The sequence below is a fragment of the Pelecanus crispus genome, chromosome 2 (assembly GCF_030463565.1).
Source record: "Pelecanus crispus isolate bPelCri1 chromosome 2, bPelCri1.pri, whole genome shotgun sequence".
In the NCBI taxonomy this organism is placed as follows: Eukaryota; Metazoa; Chordata; class Aves; order Pelecaniformes; family Pelecanidae; genus Pelecanus; species Pelecanus crispus.
The window spans coordinates 130,901,815-130,926,032 of NC_134644.1; the positions used below are offsets into that span (position 1 = coordinate 130,901,815).

Here is a 24,218-nt window from a genome sequence, read left to right on the forward strand (position 1 = left end):
CTAGTTCAAACTGCAGTGGTAATCTGCGTCAGTCCTAGGTCATTGGACTCTTCTCTCTCTTGAGGACAGTAAGACGACATTTCCACGACTAGTCATACAGGTTTGTTTGTCCCATCTGTTTCCCTCATATAAGCTGTGTCTTGCACAGTGTTTCTGACTCTGCTGGTGCTCTGTCTGTCCATCCTCATTTTAAAGGGGAAGCAGAAGTCCTTGAAACACCTCTTGAAGTTTTCATCCAAAAAAGCATAAAGGATTGGATTGAGGCTGCTGTTGGTGTAACCCAATGCAATACAGAAGTAATAGCTGGATATAGCAGCAGTACTGTGGGACACATCCCCTAATGCTTCAACCAGCACAAAAATGTGAATAGGGGTCCAACAGATAATAAAAACTGCCACAACCACAAGAACCAACCTGGTGATGCGGCGCAGGTTTCGATCTTTTTCTCGAGAACCTGAGAGAAGCCGTACACTTTTAAGGCGCAGGATCATCAGAGTATAGCAAACAATTATAATGAGAACTGGAATAACAAATGCAAAGACAAAGACACAGATTTTCATGAAGATGTCCCACCACACGTAATCTCTGTCTGGAAACTGCAAGGAGCATTCAGTGCTAGCAGTATCTAGGAATGAAAGAAGCAAGAAGAAGAAAATTGTTTTATTATTAGGTATTCTAAACAATGTAATTATCATAGCATAAGCTAGGAAAAGTGATTATCATGTAATGTGATACTAATAAATGGAGTTATCATTAAATCACTCCAAGGAAAGCTATCAATTACCATTGAAACTGGTTTTATGTAACTGTCTCTAGAAAATACTTAGACAGGTAGGGTTTTTTTAAAATGCATAACATTGCATAAAATTTGTTTCCCATGGGAGGACCTAAAAATGCAGAGCACAATAATAAACATTTGTAAAGATGTTTCCACTTGAATCTCACTGAGATTTAAAGCCATAATAAGTACCACATTCAATGGAGTAGAAATCTCACAATTATTATCAAACTACATATGTTTTTGTCTGCGGGCGGAGACAGATTTTTGGTATCATGAATGGTGGGAGCCAAATGAGGTTTTAATCGTAGGAAGATTTTGCCAATATATGATAATTGTGTAATAATCTTGTCCCACGTGCCTTCTTCAGTGCAAATGGAATACATGTAAGTGCTTGCATTTAGAAAAACTTATTTCCTGGCAATAGCTTCTTTTCAGTTAAACAGAAGCAAAATAGATGTGTGTGTGGAGTCAAATGGAAGCTGCTCTTTTTGCAGATCAGATCACTGAAAATTCAGCCTGCACAGAGACTGCAGGATCTGGGCCACCAGCACCAGCCCTCTCCCTTTCTGATTGCCCATGCCAGGAGTCAGAGTCACAGGCTGTCACTTGATTTTATGTCTCAGAAATATTCCATCTGACAGGAGGCTGCTAAGGAATGGAATATTTGAGGCTTCATTTGCTGACCTCATTGGAGCCTTCCAGGATATAAATCATATGGAAAACCAAGAAACAAGATAAATGGCAAGGCAAGAGAAGGGGTAAATTTACAACCACTATCAGCAGTTAAACTCTACTGAAGACAAGTCAAGGTAACAGGGTCTTTTCACTCTGAATTGTAGCTTAGATTTTATACTATTGAGCACTGCATTATTCTTTGGAATTTTTTTCATTTTTCCTACTGAATTTGTCATTCGTCTACAAATAATTGTGTATTGGTTTTTATTGAATTAGATCTGAGGGTGGAATGATTCAATATACTCTTGCACATCACTTTTTCATTTCTGTCTCCAGCCAAACTAGTCAGAAAAATTCCATCAAGCCATATTTCCCTGCTATCAAAATGCTTCACAAATCAAGATGATATTGCAGAGAATTTGTTTTGAAAAGCAAGTAGGGGGAAATTATCAGTATGGTATCATATAGACATTTCCGTGGTGAGCTATCAGAAAGCTGTTACTGGGTGAAATTGAATACTGAAATGTTCAAATAAAAAAGTTGAAATTAAAGCTAAATATTTGAGGTTTTATTTTAAATAATATAAAAACTAATGGATGATTCTGAAAGATGAAAAGTGAAAAGACATATCTTTCAAGCCTGAGAAGGATGCTAAGCTGACAGAAGTATGACTTAAGAGGGTCTTGACATTCAATCAACTTTTTAAAATCCTTTGTGATCTAGGTTTTCATAAGTGTAGTTGCTTTTACTTAATTTTATTCTAGAAATGTCAACAATCATCTTCAAAGAAGTTCTCACATTGATTATTACTGTTATTTGTAGATCATGGCCTAGCAGCAGCAATAATATCAGGATGCAGCTATAATATCTACACTAGCAAAGCTGCATCCAGATGTGCAGTTCTGGATAAAACTGAGGTGTGATCAAGGATGACTGCTTCAGAACACATCCAGTTACTCACTGAACCCCCCTCCCAAAGGAAACTCCTTCTTCAGATCTACTGACACATTTTCATATATTTATCAAAATAATTAGGTCATGCTTGCTACATTTTAATATAATTTGTAGTTGGCAATGGTATTTTAGAATTCCAAATTATCAAATACGAATTTAATGATTGTTTTACATCTTATTACAGATTACTTTCTATGGAAAATCTTATTCTAAATTCACTAATATTCATGTGTCTCACTTGATATATATATATAATGCTATGAATTGTATCTATCCCATTTATATTTTCCCAGTTTACAACTGGCAAACAATCAACAAAGATCCTTGTCACAAGGCACAGTATCATAATAATTTTCAGGAACTTTGGAAGAGAATAAAATCCACTTCAAATTTTATTCCTGTTGCCTGAAAAGATGCAGAACTAAGTACAGTGTCACAAACTGAGTACTTAAGATTTCATACTGACCTTTTCCACTCTGAAAGCCAAATATTCCAAATACATTGATCTATTTAAGGAAAGATACTGCATTGCAGATGGTATTTTAGTGTACATATATTTTTTAATGTGTTTGATAAGCTACCATTTAAGATTTAATCTTGACATAGGAAATATATTTCTGTTAGATACATTATTAATTATGTCACCTTCAGGCATCCATAGTCCTCCGTACTCAAGTGAAGCCTTCATAATATTACTGGGAATGCTAATAGTACCTCTAATTTTTTTTTTTTTTTAAGTGAACAATTCTTCAGCAAGAAAGGTTCCATTAAGAGAGAGGGAATATTTACACAGATGTAAAATTTATTCTGCAGGGAAAATGTATCCAGAAGGACACCACTGGGAGCAATCCTGTACTGTGAGAACAAAAGGGACTAACTCAGCATGGGGTGGGAACTTTAAATACAAGCACTTTCCATTTGATGTTCAGTTGTTTAAATCTGAATCCAACAGATGCCCTGTAGCATATAAGCAACAACTATTTTGACCAACATAACATGAAGTTTCAGTCCTGAGCTCCAGCTGTCAGGCAAAGGGAGGATCCTTGCTTTTCTCCTTCACCATTTATCAGTGCAATTCATGAACACACCAGACAAGATAATTGGCAGTAAATGCTCAAGAGAGACCTTAGATCAGACCAGTACGGTGAACAGTAGGGGCTGACAAGCATTTGCCAATAATTTCCAACCTTGTTTGGCCCAGTTGAGCTGTGTATTACTAGTCTCTGTTTCAGGAGAAAAAAAAAAAGGCTGCATGTCACGTGGCGTGGAAAAGACAGTTAATCATTGCTGGCCTCAGAGCAGCCCCTTGAACTCAATATGATGCTTACAGTGAATGACAGGAATATTCTGCTAGTTAAGCATGCTCCAACAAAACACCTGATTGAGTCTATGTCCCATGGCCTTCAAGATCTCATACGCAGTGAGACAATTATTCTTTCCAAATGAAGATGCCTGGAAGTGAATGTTTCCTGAGCTAGACATTGTTTTATAGAGCCTGTCAAAACTTTACTGCGGAGAAGAGTTACAGCACTGCAGACCAAGACACTTGACCCCCAAAGGGCTGAAAGAAGGGTTTCCAGAGGACTCTCCTGCCACCTACCCCCACAAGACCAACGGCAAGAAAAAATCTATACCCCTTCAGCCAAATCAATCAGCCCTTGAGCAGCTGTTACTGAAATGTTTTGTTTGCATTGATCTATGCCAAACAGTTTAACACACAGGATTTATTGTCTCTGCCAGTTAAAACAGTGTCCTCAAGCAAAGTTTACCATTTCTCTTGGGAGGAGTGAAGCCTTTCTAATAGAAAAGGTTGTTAATTCAGGAACTTATTAATCATTCCTCAAAAGATTATTTACACATCAAACAAGACTACCACCAAATAAATATGCATGTCTTGTATTTTATCAAGCCACCTATAACAGACGGCCCCAGCACAAGGACATCACTAGAGGCCTCAAGCATTTTGAAGACACTGAGGTGCTCCTGCACCACTATCATACTTGTGGTTATGAAGTATATGTTTATGAGAATGCTTCTCCCCTTTCCTTCTCAAGAAGGATTTCAAAATAAGATTAACTTCATAGCAGGGCAGTTTTGGTAATGAGTCACCAGTTATAGGGGCTAAATCTGCAGTCCTTCATGGATTATAAATTTCAAGCAGAGCCTACAGATGGTCTGTGCACAGATCTCATTGACTTCATATTCTTGTAGTTGCTTCCCTGACATGGTCTGTATTCCCAGTTCCTCTGATGATCCTTATTCTCAGCCTTTCCAAGTCTCCATGTACATCCCCATCCCTTAAAGAATTTGAGATACTGTCATTTTCATAGACTTTATCTTCATTTTCTCTCTCCAGCTACTGACTTGTTTCCTTTCTTCACCACGCCTTCAAGTTCTGTGAAATGGTTGCTGATAATAAGCTCCCAAGTCTTTAATACTAATGATAGTTTTAATAATACTACTAATGACAATCAATCTAGTTTCTGCTCTTGGAACTTCAACAGAAAAACTCTCACAGCACCTACAAAAAAGCACCTTAAGCCCACATTTCAACTTTCATCCTAAACTGATCTTTGATCAGCCCACTGTGATCAAATTCCTATTTTCCCCTGGTGTTTGCTACTAGTTTTTGATAGTCTTATTGTAGCGTGGACAATGCTTCAAACCGCATTTTTTTTTTCTTGCAGTTGGCAAAGGCATCTGCACTTAAATGATTTATATTTCATACTGTAATGTTCCACAATATATTTCAAAGTGTCAGAAATTTAGACATACTTTTTGAATCAAGGAATTTGGATGAACGTGCTGAGCACACACAAATTATTGAAAAAGGAATCATTCAGGTTTAGTCAATATTCCAAGCTACATTTTACATCATTTGAGAAACAAAGAGACTCAGTTTTGAATGCTCACACCCACCTTCCCTGACTTTGGTACCTCCAAGAACTATCGCGGATATACCAACAGATGAGGACAATAGCCAGATACAGATGTTGATTATCTTTGCCTTGAGAGGTGTACGGAAGTCCAGAGCCTTCACAGGGTGACACACGGCAATGTACCGATCAACACTCATCATGGTCAGTGTGAATATGCTGGTGAACATGTTATAATAGTCAATCGAAATAACTATTTTACACAGCACATCACCAAAAGGCCAAGAGTTCATCAGGTACTCAGTGCTTTGGAAAGGCATAGTCGTGGTAACTAGTGCATCTGCCATAGCCAGATTGAAAATGTAGATGTTGGTTGCTGTCTTCATCTTTGTGTACCTGAAGAACAAAATAAGTAAGGTTTTATTATTTCAAAATATAATTATGTACATTCAGATATGTAACAGTATATCAGTCAGGCTTTGCCATAGTTAGGTTTTTTTCTGTCATTTCTAATTTATGACAGAAGTGCACACAAATGCAAGGCTCTTGGGATAATAGTAAACACATTTGACTCAGTCTCTCAGCACCTGCATTAGCAGTTAGAACTATTCACCACAGGCAAAACCAGGTATATGAATACGTTTAATCTAATTAGCCAAATGCTGGTTTCAATTTTATCTTCTCAAATCCTTCTACAAGAAAATATCATTGTTACATTTGCAAGTGATCAAAATGTTTTGTGTTTCCTTTTCTTATAGCTAACAGTCAGTGATTGTGAGCTTCCAGGGTTTGTTTTGTGGAAGGAATAGTTATCCTATTCTCTGGTAAGAATCCATGTTAACTGTTACATCTGCCGGGCCAGATTGCCTCTTATATGAAAGCTTCTCTTCCTTGAATTCACTGCAACAATGCCAGCTTATACAAGTTTTAGCCATTTCCCTTCTTTGCTCCTTCATTTCCAATTTCTCCTCCTTTCTTATCCTCAGCTTTTCCCAGTCTTCACTTCTGTGACTGCTAATGTAAAACGTAACTATTGTTTAAGTAGGATACTACATTGGGGAAAAAAAAGATCATAGCATTTTTTTCTGCATCCTTTAATTTCACCAAAATGAATCACTTGTTTTGTCCAGCTGGTAAGGAACTCAGCCTACACAGAAAAACAGGATCTGTTTCTCCGAGACAGCACCCTGCTTTATTCTGCCTTGATGACAGTCTGACGCTGGGGCACAGCCTGTGTCCCAGGGTGTGGAGGGCTGCTTCCAACTCTGCTATGGACACAACAGATGAAGGAGAGCCTGTTAAAATAGGGACATACCTAACTCTCCTTTCTGAAATGCTTCCTCCCCCTAGTTACTTTTGCTCATTGCTATTAATTTATTTGAGATTCAATGACAGATTTTCCTTCTCAAAACTGTTTCACCCACATATTTTGAATGTGTTTCCAAAGTAAAAGGTGCACATGCAACACACAGAGAAACATGTGTAGCTAGATTTCTGTATGTATCATTAATAATTTACAGTGGAAATATAAGATTTGATCAGTCCAGCTAATGAACATGTAGAGTAATGAGTCTATTTGCCTTTAAAACTTTGATGAGTAAAATAAAAAATAATTTGAAAACAAAGTGTTGACAAAATGTGCCCAATAAGTAAATTCGCTATTAATTAAAATACGGGTAGAAATGTCATTTTATGATGAACACAAAATGTTAAAAATAGCATCAGTTTTTCTAAAACACTCTAATTATGACTTACTGAGAAAATGAAACCAAATGCTGGTTTGAAGCATAGAAAAGAGAACTGCAAGGGAAAGGAAAGTAAACCCTTCTCACCCAGATACCATACCCAGGCTCACATCTCGAACAAAGCCATAGCCAGTGGAGCATTAGAAATATCCAAGCAAAGACAGCCAAAAGGAAGGAGCAAGAAAAGCTCTATGCTGATGGCATGACCCCCATTGGGGGCGTCTAGACTCCCTCTGCCCCGGTTTGAGCTTCTCGGAGATCAAAGGCAGAGCAAGGAGGCATCTGCCAGTCAGAGCTGGGCTTCTGCCTCCTCCCAGATCAATCTCCTCAACAGGCCCTCCAGCAGAGGAGGCAGTCTGTCCTGTAGGTCACATTATAGCCCATAAGGCACCACTCACACATAAATATGAGATTATATATCTAGGACAAACAAATATAAGACACATTAACAGACTAGGAACTTTCCTCCTGGTAGAAAAAAAAAGCAGCTCCAAGTGCATCTCAGCTCTAAGACTGAAAAAAAACTCACTAAACACTCAGACTGCAAATCTGTGCTAGAATGGCCTAATTTCCATTAACTGTCTGAAAAGCAGTAGAAGAAAGGTGATTTTAGTTCTGTGGACATCACTGATGATATTTGGAATTGTTGTCTTGTTCATATTGCAAAAAAAGGCTATGAAAAGTCGGAAAGGATGCATAAAAAGCTTCACAAAAATAAATGAAAGGAGTGGAGAAAATTCTTACTGTGAGTAACTTAAAGAGCTCAGCACATTTAGTTTATCAAAAAGAACACCAAGAGGTGACTTGATTACAGTGTCTGAAGACCTCCACAGGGAGAAAATAGCGGGTACTGAAGAGCTCTTTCAGACTGCAAAGAAAAGCATAACAAGGACAAATACGTAAAAGTCAAAGCCAGACAAACTCGGCTTAGAAACGACGACAGATTTTTACTAACAGCTAAGGTGATTATTATTGGGAATAAATTACACAAGAAAGGCGTAATTTTTCCATCTTTTGATATCTCCAAATCAATGTCTGCTACTTTGCAAAGGGTGTGCTTCAGTCAAAGACAAGTTACTAGACTCAATACAGGAATATCTGAATGAAATGCAATGGCCTGTGATAAGCAGAGGTGAAGTAACTAATAGTTCTGAATCACTACTTCCGTAGATCTTAAAAAAACTTCCCCAAGGGTTTGGATAGGGAAAGTTTGCTTTCACATATAGAAGAATTAGTTTGACCTTTTTTCCTTAAAGAAAAATCAGAAAAGTAGTGAAAATTAACTCAGAGGATTTTATTAGCCTTGAAAAATCAAATATCTGAAAGAATTTATATTGGGCATTTCCTGTTTCTTGCAACCTTAATTCAATTCTTTTTTGTGTGTGACACGGTGACCATATATACAGCATATTTTCCCAGTACCCCTTTCCCTTCTCTCCCCAGCCTTCCAGTGGCAGAATAGGAAAGGCCCTCTGTAAAATAGAACTAGTTTTTTAGTTAACTTCAAAATTCAAATTTTTGAAGTTGCAACATAAAGCACGTTCTTTGTATATATACTGCTTATGTTATACATGTAAAGTGAGCAATTTTGATTTTTTGGACTATGCAACACATGCACATATAAGAAAATTAATTTTCCTCACTACTGTTGATCCAACAGGAAGGATGTCTTGTCATTCAATAGAATATAGAAATATAGGGTCATCGTAGCATCAGCATTTAGACAACTTCCAAAATCAAAGCTATAAATGGGAGTGAAAATATTATAATGGGGAAAAGAAAAACCCACAGTGTGCCATTCCTCCCATAAAGCTCTGTGAAAGCTTTACCTCATTTCCGGGGCACCTATGCACATAACAATCCCAGCTTTGATAACCTTATCTGGTGTGCACCTAGTGCTTCCCCACAGCTCACCAGCCTGGCAGTCCCATGACTAGTTGGTCTTGCCTAAATCCACCCCAGTTCACAGACCACAGGTGCCTCCTTGCACCACTTACTCTGAGCCAGAACAGGCACCTGACCCCTTTTCTGCTGGACTTTGAACAAGAACGCAGGAGACCAATAAATACTGCTCTAGTAAATACTTTATTACATTTAGGCAATCAGTTCTCCCAGACACTGCAGAGGGATCATGTGTGCCTAACTCAGGGATGAAGTTAACCTTAACTGGTTAACCTCAGCAATGCTAAGTTCAAGTATGTTTTACTGATGCAACCTTAAAACTCATCTGTCTCACACTAGTGATGTAAAGAGCTTGATTACTTTCACCTGAAAGCATTGGCCTCAATGTAAATGAGATGTTGGCCTTTAAAGTTGTTAGGCAATATAGATTAAATAATACATTCATTTAGAAGTTCATAAAATTCAGAAATGCTTTTGAGAATCTGGACTCAATCATCCAAACTCCTTTCAACATTTTTAATTCAACACCTAAAAAATATTAAATTCCTACACACCTCTAAAGATACGTGCTTGCAGGCTGAATCAAAAGTCCAGTTAAAGTACTGGAGTGACTGCTGTTGCTGTCAGACACTTTGAAATTGATCCTGACAGAGTCTTGACTCGAACATGAGATAAGGGGTTTAACTAGTTTTCTACAACTCATTCTATTGCACCAAAATACAGGAGGCAATATTTTATGTGGTTTGGGGTTCGCCCACCATACCCTCTACTCACCCAAAATCTGCACTTGAACAAGGTCAAAACAGTGATCGAGTAAGGGAGTCTTGTCTTCCTTTGCGAAATTAAAATTATTGCTCAAACACCTGAATTGCATTTAAGGAGAAAATACTGCTATCTGCTTTAATTAGTTTAGCAGAACAGATAGGGGAGACCTGGACATAACTACAGCATAGACAGCACAGTGGTAATTAATGACAAACATTTTCATAGTGTCTTTGAGATATAACTTTCAAAGACCATTAAAATATTTATAAACCATTGTTGTATAAATTGTTCATGGGAAACCTTATGTCTAGAAAATGATTTGTTAAATATTGGGATTTCATAACAAGATGACAGCTTTCCTAACACTACATAGGAATGGAAGGTCCCTCTCTTAAATCAGGTGCTAGAATCTAATTTCAAGAGGCAGAAAAACTTAAGCTATTTGGTGGATCTTGAGACTGCTTGTCAAGCTATAAGCAGGCCTCAAGCCTCTGTAGACTTTAAATAACTGGAAAATATATGGAAACCCTGCAGAAAAACAGTCAAGATGAAAAATAAAACTTTGATTTGGATGTATTTTTTTGATGGATATATGACAAGAGTTTTTAAGAAGCAAGATTTAAATTATGTCTACTTAGATGTTAAAAGTAAAATTCGCAAAACTATCACAACTTAGGATAAGTCGACTTTCCAAAAGTTCTTTGAGACTGACTTTAGACTGACCCTTAGAAAATTTCCCCTATTTCTCAGTTGATGACTCATTACTGTACTTTTCCTTCTGGAGTAGAATTTACTTTGCACATTTTTTTAAGACAGTAAATAGGAAGGAATCACATCTCCACATTGCTAAGACTAAGCTTATCAATGAAATTGTGGTAACAGAAGAAGGAAGCATGCTATTAAGAAGTTGCTATGCTTTCAGAACAAAATCAAAATGCATTACTAAATCTGCTAGTAGAGCCCCTTAAAATTATTATCTCAAGCAGAGGAGAGGAGTATGATTCTAAAGTACCCTGTAACATCAGTAAAGCTAATAAAAGCTGAGAAGGAGGATCTGGTCAAATGTTTTTCATGTAACTGGTAATAGGCTGAAATGTTCCCTGCAATATGAAATGAGGGATGGGGAGGGGAGCACAACTAACAAATATACTACAACAACATTCTCCAGTAGCAGAGTGAAAGTACAAAAGCATGAAATACAATGAGGTATAACAAACACATATTTTTGGCAGATACCTGAGTCAGTGAATGAAAATGAAAGCTAATGCACATTTAAAAGCAAATTGCAAAAACACCTATCAGCGGGATGCAGGGTCTGTTCCACTAGGTTCCTCTGAATGAAGTATATGGAGATCAAGCAGCTGAAAATCTTAGTCAGGAAAGCTCTAAATCTCAAGGCTATATTCAGGGCACACTCAATATCACACTGCATCAGAACGGGGGGGAAAAAAACCCCAAAACCAACCCAGGAGGATCTATTCCAAACACATACCATGTCAAAAGGATGGCTCAGCTATCTGTTGGATCTTCATAAGTCAATATAAAAGGCTTATGCTAATATGAAACTAAGACTGAGGTAATTTAACGAATGTAAAAATCAACATACTGCAATTTCCATATTCACATTGGGTTATACGTTATTACCACATTTTGAGTGACAGACAGAATTTAGCAGGGGTTAGGACCTCAGAAAACACTTTAAATAAAGGTAAACATTGTTACTTCACACATTTAAAGATTGCCTGTCTTTAACATCAAAATTGTTAAGAACCTACAAAAGAATGTACATGTTGCCTACAAAATAGTATCCTAAAGTGGAATTCTCTTTATTAATAAGCACTTGTAGGTACCTATTTTTAGGTGGCTTAAAGAAGAAAAGCATGATCTTGTCTTTTATTCTCCTCTCAGGGAGCATAATCTACCTGAATGTCAGAGGGTATCATTAAAATCCTTACAATTTACCACTATCATTACTCCCCTGAACTAGCCATAAACTGAGCCTGAACAAGATCTGGCAGAATTAGATTAGATGTGGAAGCTTTCCTTCTTGAGCTAAAGAACCCCCTTCTGAATTATAGAGGAGAAGTTCAAGTCTACATATATCCTGGACAAAATGAAGAAAAATTCACACTACCTAAAAAAAATGAACTTTTTTTCCTCCTTCTATGATAAGGACTTTTCATATTTTTATGTGAGCTTGACAGCCTCTTTTTGAAGAAATATGCTTAATGCTAAAAACACCAATACTGTGAAATTTGTGCTTCCATGATTTTTCTAGGGGAGCTCAGAGAAATGTCAAGGTGCTGTGATTTATTGTGGCTTAAACTGAAATAGTGAGAATGCAGAATTTTACAAAATTGGTACTTTATCCAAAACCAGTATGGCTAATATTATTAGAAAGCCTAGACAATTAGCTTAGACTATGTACCTGATTTTTTTTACTTCTATTGGTAAATAAGATGAATCTAGACCTTGTCAAGTAGCTGACTGTCTTTTGAGAAACTTTGTGCTGCTGCAGATGTTTTCCAATGACCACTCATGCTATGGGGAGTTCCCAGGGTGCTACACAGCCCATCCTAATACTTCTTACTTGTCACAAGTACATTGCCCTGGTGAGTGCTGGGTCTCTGTCTCTGGTAACATGCGCCTTTCCCATTGTTCTTCTCTTGGAAGGACTTTTTTTCATGAAGGACATGAGATCCCTTAGCAGACCAAAGTGCTTCCTATGTGTTTGTCGGAGAGGGAAGTGAGTAGGACAGAGACTGCCTGACAAAGAGAAAAAATCTCATTGCTCAAGGGGACAGGGGTAGCAGCTCCAGAAGAAGATATTTCAGGGTCTTACTTTTCTTCTTATTCTTTGGAGAGGCTCTCCATAGATAGCTATGTAAGCAGAAGTTGGTTGGAAGCAGCCAAATGTTATTGAACATTTACTTCCCCTAAGATGTTTCTGCAGGAGAGAAGTAAGGAAAGAATTCAGAAATCTCTCATGCAGGGGTCTTGGGGTGTAGGTGTCACTCTTGTTTTCACAACAAGGTACCTGATCTCCATTTTGCAACAGGGTTGAATAATAACTGTCACTGCTGGGAGTGTTTTATAAGACAACTACACACTTGGATGTGTGGAGATCTGATTCTCTGGTCAGCACTCCTGTAATAAAGTTGAATGGGAGACAAGGGACCTCACTCTGTAACAAGTATAGGATTATGTGGTAAGGCAACAAATACATATACCAGCAGTGAGCCAGCTCAGGGAAGTCATCAGTCCCTCATAGGAGGCAGTTGGGCAGCTTTCTCTGGACTCTACCACTCATCTGTTCTGCTCACCTGCCTCAGAGAAGCCCACAGCACAGACCAACTGAACACACACTTCTCCAAAGGAGATGTTACAAACAAAATGGAGGAAGCTTTAAGGCGTAGTCAACCAAACAGCACAACTGATAGCTTCCGTGGTGAAAATATTCTTCTCCTGAGCACTTTAACAAGCCAGTCATTCTGAAAGGCATGTGTAAGAGTAAGTCCTGATTCTGTCTGTCAGCCAGCAGCATGGTAAAAAAAAATTCTGGATGTGAACACTAAAGGAACACTGAATATCTTGTCCAAACTAATCCATGCAGATTCCCATCCATCACTACTCAAGGAGGCCTTTCCCAGTTGCCCTACAGTAGCCATAGTGGCTAGGCTACCTACAATGCAGTGGGAAGTGGATTTAGCTATGTAGTCAGTCAGCAAATATAAAATATTCTATCTTCCAGGTGCAGGGTAGCTAAATTTGGGAACCATCGATATTCACTCATAATGCACTGCTGAATGCCACTGACTTTTGGAGCAGAGACGAGCAGCCAGGCAGAGTACCATGTGTTGCATAGGTGGATTTGTGTGAGGAGCGGAGAAAACAGAAAGGTTCTGCATATGTTCTTGGCATGTATTAGTGGAAACTCATGCACTGAAATAAATCACATTACGCTCTCAAGCAGAGAAGACAGAGGTTTCATTGTAAATAATGTCTCAAAACTGAAAATAGCAAACTGCCTAGAATTAATTTTCACTTCCCTAGGGATTAGAAGGTGAACCTAATAAGAGCTGAACCCTCTGGCTTCAGAAGGAATAAATATTTCAAAGATGATACACAGGCTAGCATGCAAACTCCCTAGTAGGACCATGGAAATGCTGTGCACCTTTACATATTCTTTATTTATATTCTTTTTACATTTTGCAGAATGCCAGCATGGCCAGCCACTCCTCTCTCCATGTCCTCATTCCATCTGTATACAGCCCTTCCCCACAGCTAAATCAGTTCTTGCACTCACATCTGTCAGTAGACAAAGTGACATTCATACTGCCATTTCCTCATGCCTCTCAAACTCCACAAAAGAGACTAACAATAAAAAAGCACAAAGTCTTTCTTGAGGAGAAGAGCACAGGGTTCACGCTTTTCAAGAATTACCTGATTCTTACAGATGGAGGACCAAAACAGACATGAAGTAAACTTCCTAGAAGTAGAGTTTGTCAAAGTTTTTCTGGATGCTTTTCCATTAGAAAGCAATATATAACTGAAATCAAAACTCTCCTTGGGAACTCATCTGTTTCAGAGAATTTCACGTAAAGGACAAACTAATCACAGTTTGAATAGACAGGGAGAGTAGGCAATCCAGGAAGATTATCCTCCCTTGCTCTTGGCACATCTCAGGCCATCCAAAGCCACCAAGTTAAGAATTCCCTGCCACAACACCCTTTTAGCAAAGCCAAAATCCTCCATTGGGAAAAAGCAAATGAAGGGTCCCCACTCTTCCCTTGCTCTGTCCCCTTCACCAGAAGGGCTTAGCCAGCCTGCCCCCCCCAACACCGTCTCCACGCTGTGCTCCCTCCCTACGCTTCAGCCAGCAGCATGAGCTTCCCCACCACGCTCCTGGTTGAGGACAGGCGAGCTATCTCAAGCTTTCTACCTTGTCAGCAGCCAAACTGGAAAGTTCTTGTAAGTTTTCACTTTCTGCCAGTTCAAAAGGGCTCCCCATAATTTGTCTTTTTTCCAGACATTGATTCCAGTTACACCTTTCTCTGAAATAAATGACTACCTGGCTGCTAGCCCAGTGGCAGTGTCTGGATGGATAGCAAATTACTTTTCAGAAGCCAAACTGATTACTCACTATAAGCTATAGCCTTTATCCAATACTTGCTCTTGTAAATACACCTTCCAACCCTTTCCTCTGCTCTCTCTGCTTTTTCAGTATCTGCTCTTCTTATCATAGCATCGTATTGGGAACTCATGTTGAGTATCTTGTCAGTTTAGAAACCCCAGGTCTCACTTAGCAGGGTATTAAAAGTATTAGAAACATTCAAATTTTGTTTAAATGAGCTGTGCTTGTCAAACTACCAATGCTGTTTTTTTAACCTGTCCCCTTCCATGTTTCCTGTTACCCTGGTCTTTGTGCCATCTGTAAAAGCTGTTAGTAATGATCAATCTTCACAGCTGTGATGAAAATTGTGTCAAGTTTGGCCAAACCCTGCGGAACCTACCAAGATTACCTCCATTCAGTGAGGTAAGGCCAGACGCTCTTTGAGGTCCTGTGATGAATTACTATCAGTTGATATCAATTGATACCCCTGTACTTATAATAGTAAGGTATCAAATGTTTGATTGGGTAAAAGAAGGTAAAAAGCCATAAACTTCACAAAGTATAGTACAGCTAGGCCTTTACTTTCAGCAGTGAAACACTTGATTTCATAAAAGAATGAAATCATACCAACTGGGAACAGGTAATTCAGTTAGGTTGACTCTTCTGGAGCTTCATTTTTCATTTCAGAACAACATTCTTTCCAAATATAATTTAATAAAATCAGAACAATAATTTGAAGCAAATTAACAAGTTATCTTTTGATGTTATCAACATCTATTACTGATTTAAACCAATATTCTTCTTTAGTTTGGTTTAAATCCTTTTTTCCTTGTCCTGTCACAACAGGCCTTGCTAAAAAGATTCTCCCCATCCTTCCTGTAGGCCCCCTTTAAGTACTGGAAGGTCGCAATAAGGTCTCCTCGCAGCCTTCTCTTCTCCAGGCTGAACAACCCCAACTCTCTCAGCCTGGCCTCATAGGAGAGGTGCTCCAGCCCTCGGATCATTTTTGTGGCCCTCTTCTGGACCCGCTCCAGCAGGTCCTTGTCCTTCTTGTGCTGAGGGCCCCAGAGCTGGACGCAGTACTCCAGGTGGGGTCTCACCAGAGCAGAGCAGAGGGGCAGAATCACCTCCCTCGACCTGCTGGCCACGCTGCTTTTGGTGCAGCCCAGGATACGGTTGGCTTTCTGGGCTGCAAGCGCACATTGCCGGCTCATGTCCAGCTTTTCATCCACCAGTACCCCCAAGTCCTTCCCCGCAGGGCTGCTCTCAATCTCTTCATCCCCCAACCTGTACTGATACCGGGGGTTGCCCCGTCCCAGGTGCAGGACCTTGCACTTGGCCTTGTTGAACCTCATGAGGTTCACACAGGCCCACCTCTCCAGCTTGTCCAGGTCCCTCTGGATGACATCTCGTCCTCCTGGCATGTCAACTGCACCACTCAGCTTGGTGTCATCTGCAAACTTGCTGAGGGTGCACTCGATCCCACTGTGTATGTCATTGATGAAGATGTTAAATAGCACCGGTCCCAGTATGGACCCCTGAGGGACCCCACTTCTCACCGGTCTCCATGTGGACATCGAGCCATTGACCACGACCCTCTGGATGTGACCATCCAACCAATTCCTTATCCATCGAACAGTCCACCCATCAAACCCATATCTCTCCAATTTAGAGAGAAGGATGTTGTGGGGGACTGTGTCGAACACTTTACAGAAATCCAAGTAGATGACATCCATTGCTTTTCCCTTGTCCACTGATGCAGTCACTCCTTCATAGAAAGCCACTAGGTTGGTCAGGCAGGACTTGCCCTAATATATTGAATCAATTTCATTTTTGTATACTTTTTTTTTATATTTTCATTCTTGTTTGGAATAAATGATGGAGCAGATTTAAAAACAATCTGGAAAGACATCTATTTTATATGAAATTTCTTAATAGACTCTTCCTGTTCCATAAGATGCCACTCGGTTCGATGAATATAAGAACAAAAATGTATTACTAGTTATCTTTTTTCTTCAACATTAGACTAAGCAGAAGAATACAAGCTTTCTCTTTTCCCTTAGGAATGAATCTACATATCTGTGACACAGCATCTTGTTAAAACTGTTTTTGAATGTAGAAAATTATTCAATTCACTGGAAGCGTGAAAGATAATTTTAAAAGAAATACAGGATTGGCTATTTAGGATCCTGATGATAGCAGCTGCTCTCAGTAAGTGACTTCAGGAACAATGAGGGTAAGGCACATATATGGAAAAAGTGAATCTGGAGTGGGTAAGAGCATCTCCCAGAGTTTTTACCACAGTATGTTTATGGTTTTGATAAGGGAAAATCCATAGTTAAAGTTGTAACTTTAGTCAGGAGACTTTTCTTCCCCTCCAGCTGTCACAAGAAAGCACCATTTTCTTTAAAGCCAGCACTACATTTTAGAGAAATAAAGTCAGGAGGGAGGATGAAGAGAGGAAAAAGCCTTTTTGCTTCTAAGGACAAGTAATTTTATTGATCAACCTCAGCCAACTATTTCACCTCCAGAAACACCTTTTAAGACCTCAGAGGTAAAGTTAATCTCAAAAGAAAAGGTTTGGGGTGGAGATAGATTCTGATCATGCCAAGACACGCAGAGCTGTATACCTTTACTCAGGTGAGGTCAGATAATTTCCCCTGGTTTCTACAAACCCATTTCATGCCTCCTCTCCTCCTCCATAGGGGTAGGACTGTGCTTCCCACATAGTATCTGCATTTCCCACCAGTGCAAGAAGCAGCGTGGTGCCCTCTTTCTCTCTCACTCTCTCCCCAGGAAAAGCAGCAGCCACAGAAGAGCGTTTCATCCCATGTGCCATGGCTCGGCTTGAGCGAGGCACCGTCAGGCCACCTGACCAGCCGCTGGTCTGACAGCAGATCCCTTGGGGCTGGCACACGTGCCTCACAGCTGACCCAAACACGGGGAGAGCTCCTGTAAACCATCCACACTGTGAGAGCTGACTGCAACAGACGTGCAGAGTATAGGTTGCACTGCACATTCAACACATTCTGCACATTAAAAATAACCATTCTCAATGTGCCCAAGGAGTCTGGGGTGCTTACAATCATTCTGGACTTGCTCTGTTAGGATTTTTAGTGATTGGGCTTTGGCTTTTAAAAATCTAACAGTTGCTGTGTGTTTAAAGACAGTGAATACCAGTATCTCCATTTTACACTTGAGGAAACCAAGTGTCCTGGTTTCAGCTGGGATAGAGTTAATTTTCTTCCTAGTAGTGGGCATTATGCTGTGTTTTGGATTTAGTATGAGAATAATGCTGATCACACACTGCTGTTTTAGTTGTTGCTAAGTACTGCTTATGCTAGTCAAGGACTTTTCAGCTTCCCATGCCCTGCCAGGTGCACACGAAACTGGGAGGGGGCACAGCCAGAATAGTTCATAGAATCATAGAATCATAGAATGCTTTGGGTTGGAAGGGACCTTTAGAGGCCATCCAGCCCAACCCCCCTGCAGTGAGCAGGCACAGCTTTAGCCAGATCAGGTTGCTCAGAGCCGTCCAACCTGACCTTGAATGTTGCCAGGGATGGGGCCTCTACCACCCCTCTGCGCAACCTGTTCCAGTGCTTCACCACCCTCATTATAAAAAATTTCTTTCTAATGTCTAGTCTAAATCTATTCTTCTTTAGTTTAAAGTACTTGGAATTAACATACACGATAGAAACGATCAGCATCAGTAATATTCTGGCATATTTCAACTTGTAATCAAAGTTAAGAAAAACATTTTATTCACAATTTTATCAATATTTATGCCTTGAATACCACTTCTACGAGCTACAGCTGCTGAGCAGGGGAGAGAGCCCATAGTTTATGGTTTTCCTGTAAGGCTGGAAAATAGAACAATTAAAGACTCATATTTCAGTACTAACCAAACAAGCTATTAATTTTATATCTGCTGGCCAAATTGAAAATAATTCAGAAAGCTCAACATCTGGGGAACTAATGTGATAAACTGGGTTTATTTCTGGCCAACTGAAAAGCATATCATCCTAATAACCATGCTAGCTAATATTAACCCAACACATTAAGTGATAGGTAGGTCACAAAACCATTGACTTGGCTGGAGTTCACACAAAAACATGAATGATCTGGAGTCAGTGAGGTTATGGACACATGAGCTTTGTTATCCCAGGAAAATTCTAGACTTTCTGTTCATATTCTCAATACTTGAGTCCAACCTTATTTTCCACTTTAGCTACCTAAGTTATTCCTAACTGTAACTACTATAATCCCTTCTTATTGACCTTGGTTACTGTAGGCATGTACATTCAGCTGTACATGATATTGTACATTCAGCTATTTTTCAGAAGAAAAATGAAAAAAAAGAAGAAACAAAATTTTGAAAATTTAACTGAAAAGAAAATCTTTTTGCTTTGTTTCTGCTTCCCCAACACTTTCATCTGAAATACAAATATTTTACCTAGCATTAGTTATGAGTTTGAACTTCCCCGTTTAGTGTGTGTCAAAAATGAACTGTGTCCATCTGTTGGCATCCTAGACTCATGTCTGGATGGAAATCTGGTACAGTATGCTGCAGCACTTCTTCATCCTGGAGTACCAGTTTTGTTTTTAAAGGAAAACAGTAGGTCAGGTCCTTACCTAATCTCAGATGTTGTACCCAAGTCCTAACTGTAAATTTACAGAATTGTAACAGGTTAGAATACTAGTAAATTAGAGAAGCTCAGCAAAAAAACCCTTAAAGATCTCCTCTTCACATAGACATCTTTGAAAGAACATGAAGGTATTCAAGATTCATTAACCTGTCAGACCTAGCAGAAATTCAAAATTTAAGAGACAAATGTTGATCCAAACTGACCAAAGGGCTATTCCATACCATATGACATCATGCTCAGTATATAATCTGTATATACATCATGCTCAGTCTATAAACTGGGGGGGGGTTGGCTGGGGGGGGGAGCGATCACTGATCAGGAACTGGCTTATGATTTTGAAATATTCCAAATGTCACTGATCAGGAACTGGCTGGGTATCAGTCAGCGGGTGGTGAGCAATTGCATTGTGCATCACTTGCTTTGTATATTATTATTATTATTATTATCATTATCATTATTATCATTACTATTTTACTTTCTTTCAAGTATTAAACTGTTCTTATCTCAACCCAGGAGTGTTTCTCACTCTTACTCCTCCGATTCTCTCCCCCATCCCACCGGGGCAGGGGGAGTGAGTGAGTGGCTGCATGGTGCTTAGCTGCTGGCTGGGGCTAAACCACGATATCAAGTCACAGGGCCATGAAGAGACCTTCTCAGGACAGGACAAAGTGTTGAAGCTTGGTAGTAAAACCAAAAGAAGAATCCAGGTCTCCTGCGACATGGTTTAACAGGCCATGCTGCCACCACCGTACTAAAGTACCATTCCCACTCTGCCTTCAGCACAAAACTCTATTTAAAGGAGCTGTACCAAATTCAGCTATTTTTCTTTCAGAAGCTTGTATGTGTCGTCAAAGTGCTGTTCTCCTGTTATTTTTCCCCCTGAGGGAACTCTGAAACGGTTTTCTCCTTCAGCAGAAACACACCCAGCACTCTGCATGCAGGCTGCTGAGATGCTGACTCGCTGGTCTCCATGAGCTTCTTCAGCAACCTTTGTGCAGAAGTAGCAAAACTGCCCTTGAGGGGGTATTAAAGCAAAGAATAGGCCAAGGCCTGCCTATGCCACAGCTTATGGCTGAATTTGAGCCTGTTTCTGAGGCATCTCAAGACTATTTGGAGTCTCCTGAATCTACCACAGCACTGACACTTCAACAGTTTCACTGAAAGTCGCAGAACATAAAGGATCTTGTTTGTGTCACCCAAAAGGTGACTCAGTGTCAGCCCTGAAGTGGTCAGGCAGTTGGACTAGCTGAGCATCGTAGGTCCCTTCCAGCTGAATTATTCTAACAATATCAGGTGTCGTTTAAAAGAGCAAAGGGAGGAGGAGCCGTGCCTGCCTTGCCTGCCAGCCCAGAGCAGGTTAGGAGGAGGAGAGCAGATCTGGAATTCAGAGAGATGAGAAACGGCAACACGGGGCCTCACACAAACCCTGTGCTCAGCTAGAGGGTAAAGGAGAGCCACAGTCTGTCCCCATCCTCCTTTAGAGTAGTGGCAGCTGGAGGAGAGGCAACACGGGATGGCTGGGGAACACGATCCCTCTCTCCCTTGCCACCCTCTTTCACAGACTTCCCACAGACCTTGGCTTTCCACACAAAAGGACATCACTGCAGGCTACATTTTTCAATGGGTCATGAAAATCCATCTTGAGATGCAATCATGCAGAGAGCAGATGTGAGGAAAAGAGAGAGGGAGATGGAGGTTAGGACAAAAATGAAGAAAATACACCTCTTGCATAAACATTTGGAATATTTCAAAATCATAAGAAATGTTTGAAACTGTAGGTTTGTGTATACATGCACTTCAGCTAATGATTCTAGTAGTGTTTAAAGCATTTGCCACAGAGAAAAGCTAGGAGAGGGGGATACTGAAAAAAAAAAAGAATAAAACCAATAGGTGTTTTGTCATACTTATTTATTTTTTGATCATGTAATCAAGAGATGGACCAAAAGGAAACTGAAACAAAAGGCTAATGCAGGAACTGGTAGGAGAGTGAGCCATAGCTAGCTAGACCCTCACAAAAATAATCTTAGGAGGGTAACAGAAGGAGAGAAAGGGGGAAATACATATGCACCAGTATAATCCATACGTGCTAACTTTTAGGGCTCTGGTTAAGTTTGAATTATTTCCACTGCCCAGGCCAGTTAATCCAACTATCATTGTTAGTGACCGACAGCTTAGAAAATCGCTGCATTTGCAGCTGTGTGTATCAAGTATGGAGTCTCTCTTCTTGCAAGAGAAATACAAAAAGAAAAGGAATCTCTACTCTGAATGAAGAGCAAAAGGGCATGCAGGGGTATAAAAATTACAGCTTCACAAAGCTGGAGCAAATCAGTTTCTCCACATCGACCACAGGTATCTTAATTTATTGCACTGACTATTAAAGGGGGTTTATTCCCATTATTCAAGAGTGATCACCTGGTTATAACTCATCTTTCATAAAGTACCTCATCAACAACTTCACTGCTTCCAGTTAACTTCCCCCTATATCAAGTCTGGCAGTTATTTCACCATCCTGCAATTGCTTGACCCTTACCATGCATGCTTTACTAACAAGATCCCTTCCAGTACCTCCATTTTTCTTTCTGTGTACAAGCCGATTTCATCTGAGCAATGCATACTTCACAGGGTTTTTTTTCCAGAATTTTTTGCAGGATTCAAATGGACTGTGAAGCAAGAGTCCAAAAAGTTGCATGATTTCAGTCCCCTTATGGCCCTGCTGATCTGCACTGTCCAAACATTTTTATAAATTTCAAATGGAAAGGACAAAAAGAGAGAGAAATCATAATGCAAGCTAAGATATACACCAACAGACAAGTGTAAGTGCAAGTATTGGTGCATTTCACTAAGTGGTTTAATATGAAAAACCAGCTAACAGAGATACACAGCTTTTTCCTGTTTCCTGAAAAAAACAATAGGAAAGGTATTTCAGCATCTGCTTTGCTTTCTTCAATCCAACACCAACAACTGGAGTTAAACAGCACTAGACAGAGAAACAACATCCCGTGCATTACATTAAGCATTTCCACATATCTTTACTGTTTCCTTTTTTTTCCCACCTTGTTAAACGAGCCACTGGGTGACAAGGCAGCAATGTACAAGTGTCCACATGACTAGACGCATAAGCCATCCCTCCGGGACTCCTCACAGGGGAAAAAAAGCTGCCTTGCAGAAGTAAGTTTCTTCCACTTGAGCTTTCCCTCGGATGCGAGCAGCCTCTCATCCCTAGAGGGCACCCGATGAACGCAGCTCCGGGGCACAAAGTGCCTTTTCCACAGGCTGCAGGATTTATCACTTTCAAACAGCTTCTCCCTTCTGTCTCTAACTGCACGTCCAGGCAAACCACTGGGACTGAAAAGGTTTGGGTCATTCCAGTTACCTTCTTCCAGCTCCTCATGTAAGCACTCCCAGAGAGCCTCCATAAACCACCCCCTCCCTCCACTGCCAAATTTAGGGACAGCCATTTGCACCGCTTCCAACAGGTACTCCAAAGCCCCTTACCTTATGATGACAAACATGACCAGAGAGTTTCCCACCAAGCCGACAACGAAGACCACGGAGTAGACAGCAGTGATGATGATGGGGATGGCAGGGGAGATGCTGGTGTGGTTGTGCTGGCCGTCCCCAAAGGCCCCGGTGGCGTTGCTGTCGTAGTCCGCCCAGCCCAGGAGCCAGCTGCTGCTGGTGCTGGGGGGACGACAGGGCCCCGGGGAGCAGGTGGAGTCCAGCTCCTCCCGGAAAATCTGTACGGGGGCATCCATAGGGGCACAGGCCCCACGGGCAGGAGGGAGACGGGGAGGAGAGTGCAGACAGCAGGAGGCGAGTACACTGGAAAGAGGGAAGAAAGGGAAAGAAACAGAAGCGCTATCACAGCCACTGGACTTTAAGACCTCCAAAATTTGTACGCGTTAAGGAGAGCTCTGCTGTAATGGGAGCTGTAATTCGCCAAGCAGACATTTAAGCAAACCACATTCATATTAAATAATTACAAGTTTTACATCTCACGATGTAATGGGTAAGTGCTGCTCCTCTAGGTGCACAAGGAAAGTTTTCCTCCACTTTCAGAAATTGCACAGAGAAACAAATCAGATGGGAAACAGCTCAGATCCACCCCCACGCTTTAACCCTCTCTCTCCCATCCTCCATATTTTAAGTCGAACTGTATCCTAATGGCAGGGGCTCCTTACTGCCTAAACTCTACTACAAAGCAGGGGCGGGGGGGAACCAACCACCTCTCTGCACATCTGCTTTGACATCCCGCTCTGAGTTATTTTTTTCCAAATCCCATACCTGCTTTCAAAGAAAAGATACATTAATGACACAAAATACCTCTCTCAGTCCGGGAGAAGGAGCGGAGTCCTCAAACAGATGTTCTTCGCAGGAAAAGAAAAAAATAAAGCAGCTCCACTTGGCTCCTGGAAGCACCACCAACCTTCTAGGACTTTTGAACCTGAGGCACCTGCACCTTTGGAGAGGCGTGCTGGCAGCAGAGCCGATTTCTGGGCATGAGCTGCGACGTGGTAGCAGCAGTTGCTGCTGTTCCAGCTCCCACCACTTCCCCTTTTCCCTCTCAGGCTCCCTCTGCCTCCCTCTCGCTCTGCCAGGGCTCCAGCAGCACTCTGCACTGATGCACACGTTCTCCTCTGTCTCTGTCCCCGCAGCTCAGAAGCTCACATGACTTCTGTCTAAACACTGAGAGGCAGATAAATTAAAAGAAAAGCAAAAAATAAGTTCTGCAATGAATGAATGCTTATTTTTAATATA

At 40.5% G+C, this 24,218-nt stretch overlaps 1 protein-coding gene across 1 annotated transcript; it reads right to left on the reverse strand.

The window, feature by feature from the left end:
- Window positions 1-92: 92 nt before the first annotated feature.
- OPRK1 (opioid receptor kappa 1) lies at window positions 93-23,215 on the reverse strand. The gene is made up of 3 exons (XM_075704920.1): window positions 22,956-23,215; window positions 5,330-5,682; window positions 93-625 (listed from the first exon to the last, which is right to left on the reverse strand). The coding sequence occupies exons 1-3, from the start codon at window positions 23,213-23,215 to the stop codon at window positions 93-95; spliced, it is 1,146 nt and encodes a 381-aa protein (XP_075561035.1).
- Between the last annotated feature and the right edge of the window lie 1,003 nt (window positions 23,216-24,218).

Coding starts and splice junctions, on each gene's coding strand:
- OPRK1 (XM_075704920.1), bottom strand. CDS start 23,215: ATGGATGCCCCCGTACAGATTTTCCGGGAGGAGCTGGACTCCACCTGC. Junction 5,683..22,955: donor GTCATGTTTGTCATCATAAG/GTAAGGGGCTTT, acceptor TTTGTTCTTCAG/GTACACAAAGATGAAGACAG. Junction 626..5,329: donor AGGTACCAAAGTCAGGGAAG/GTGGGTGTGAGC, acceptor TTTCATTCCTAG/ATACTGCTAGCACTGAATGC.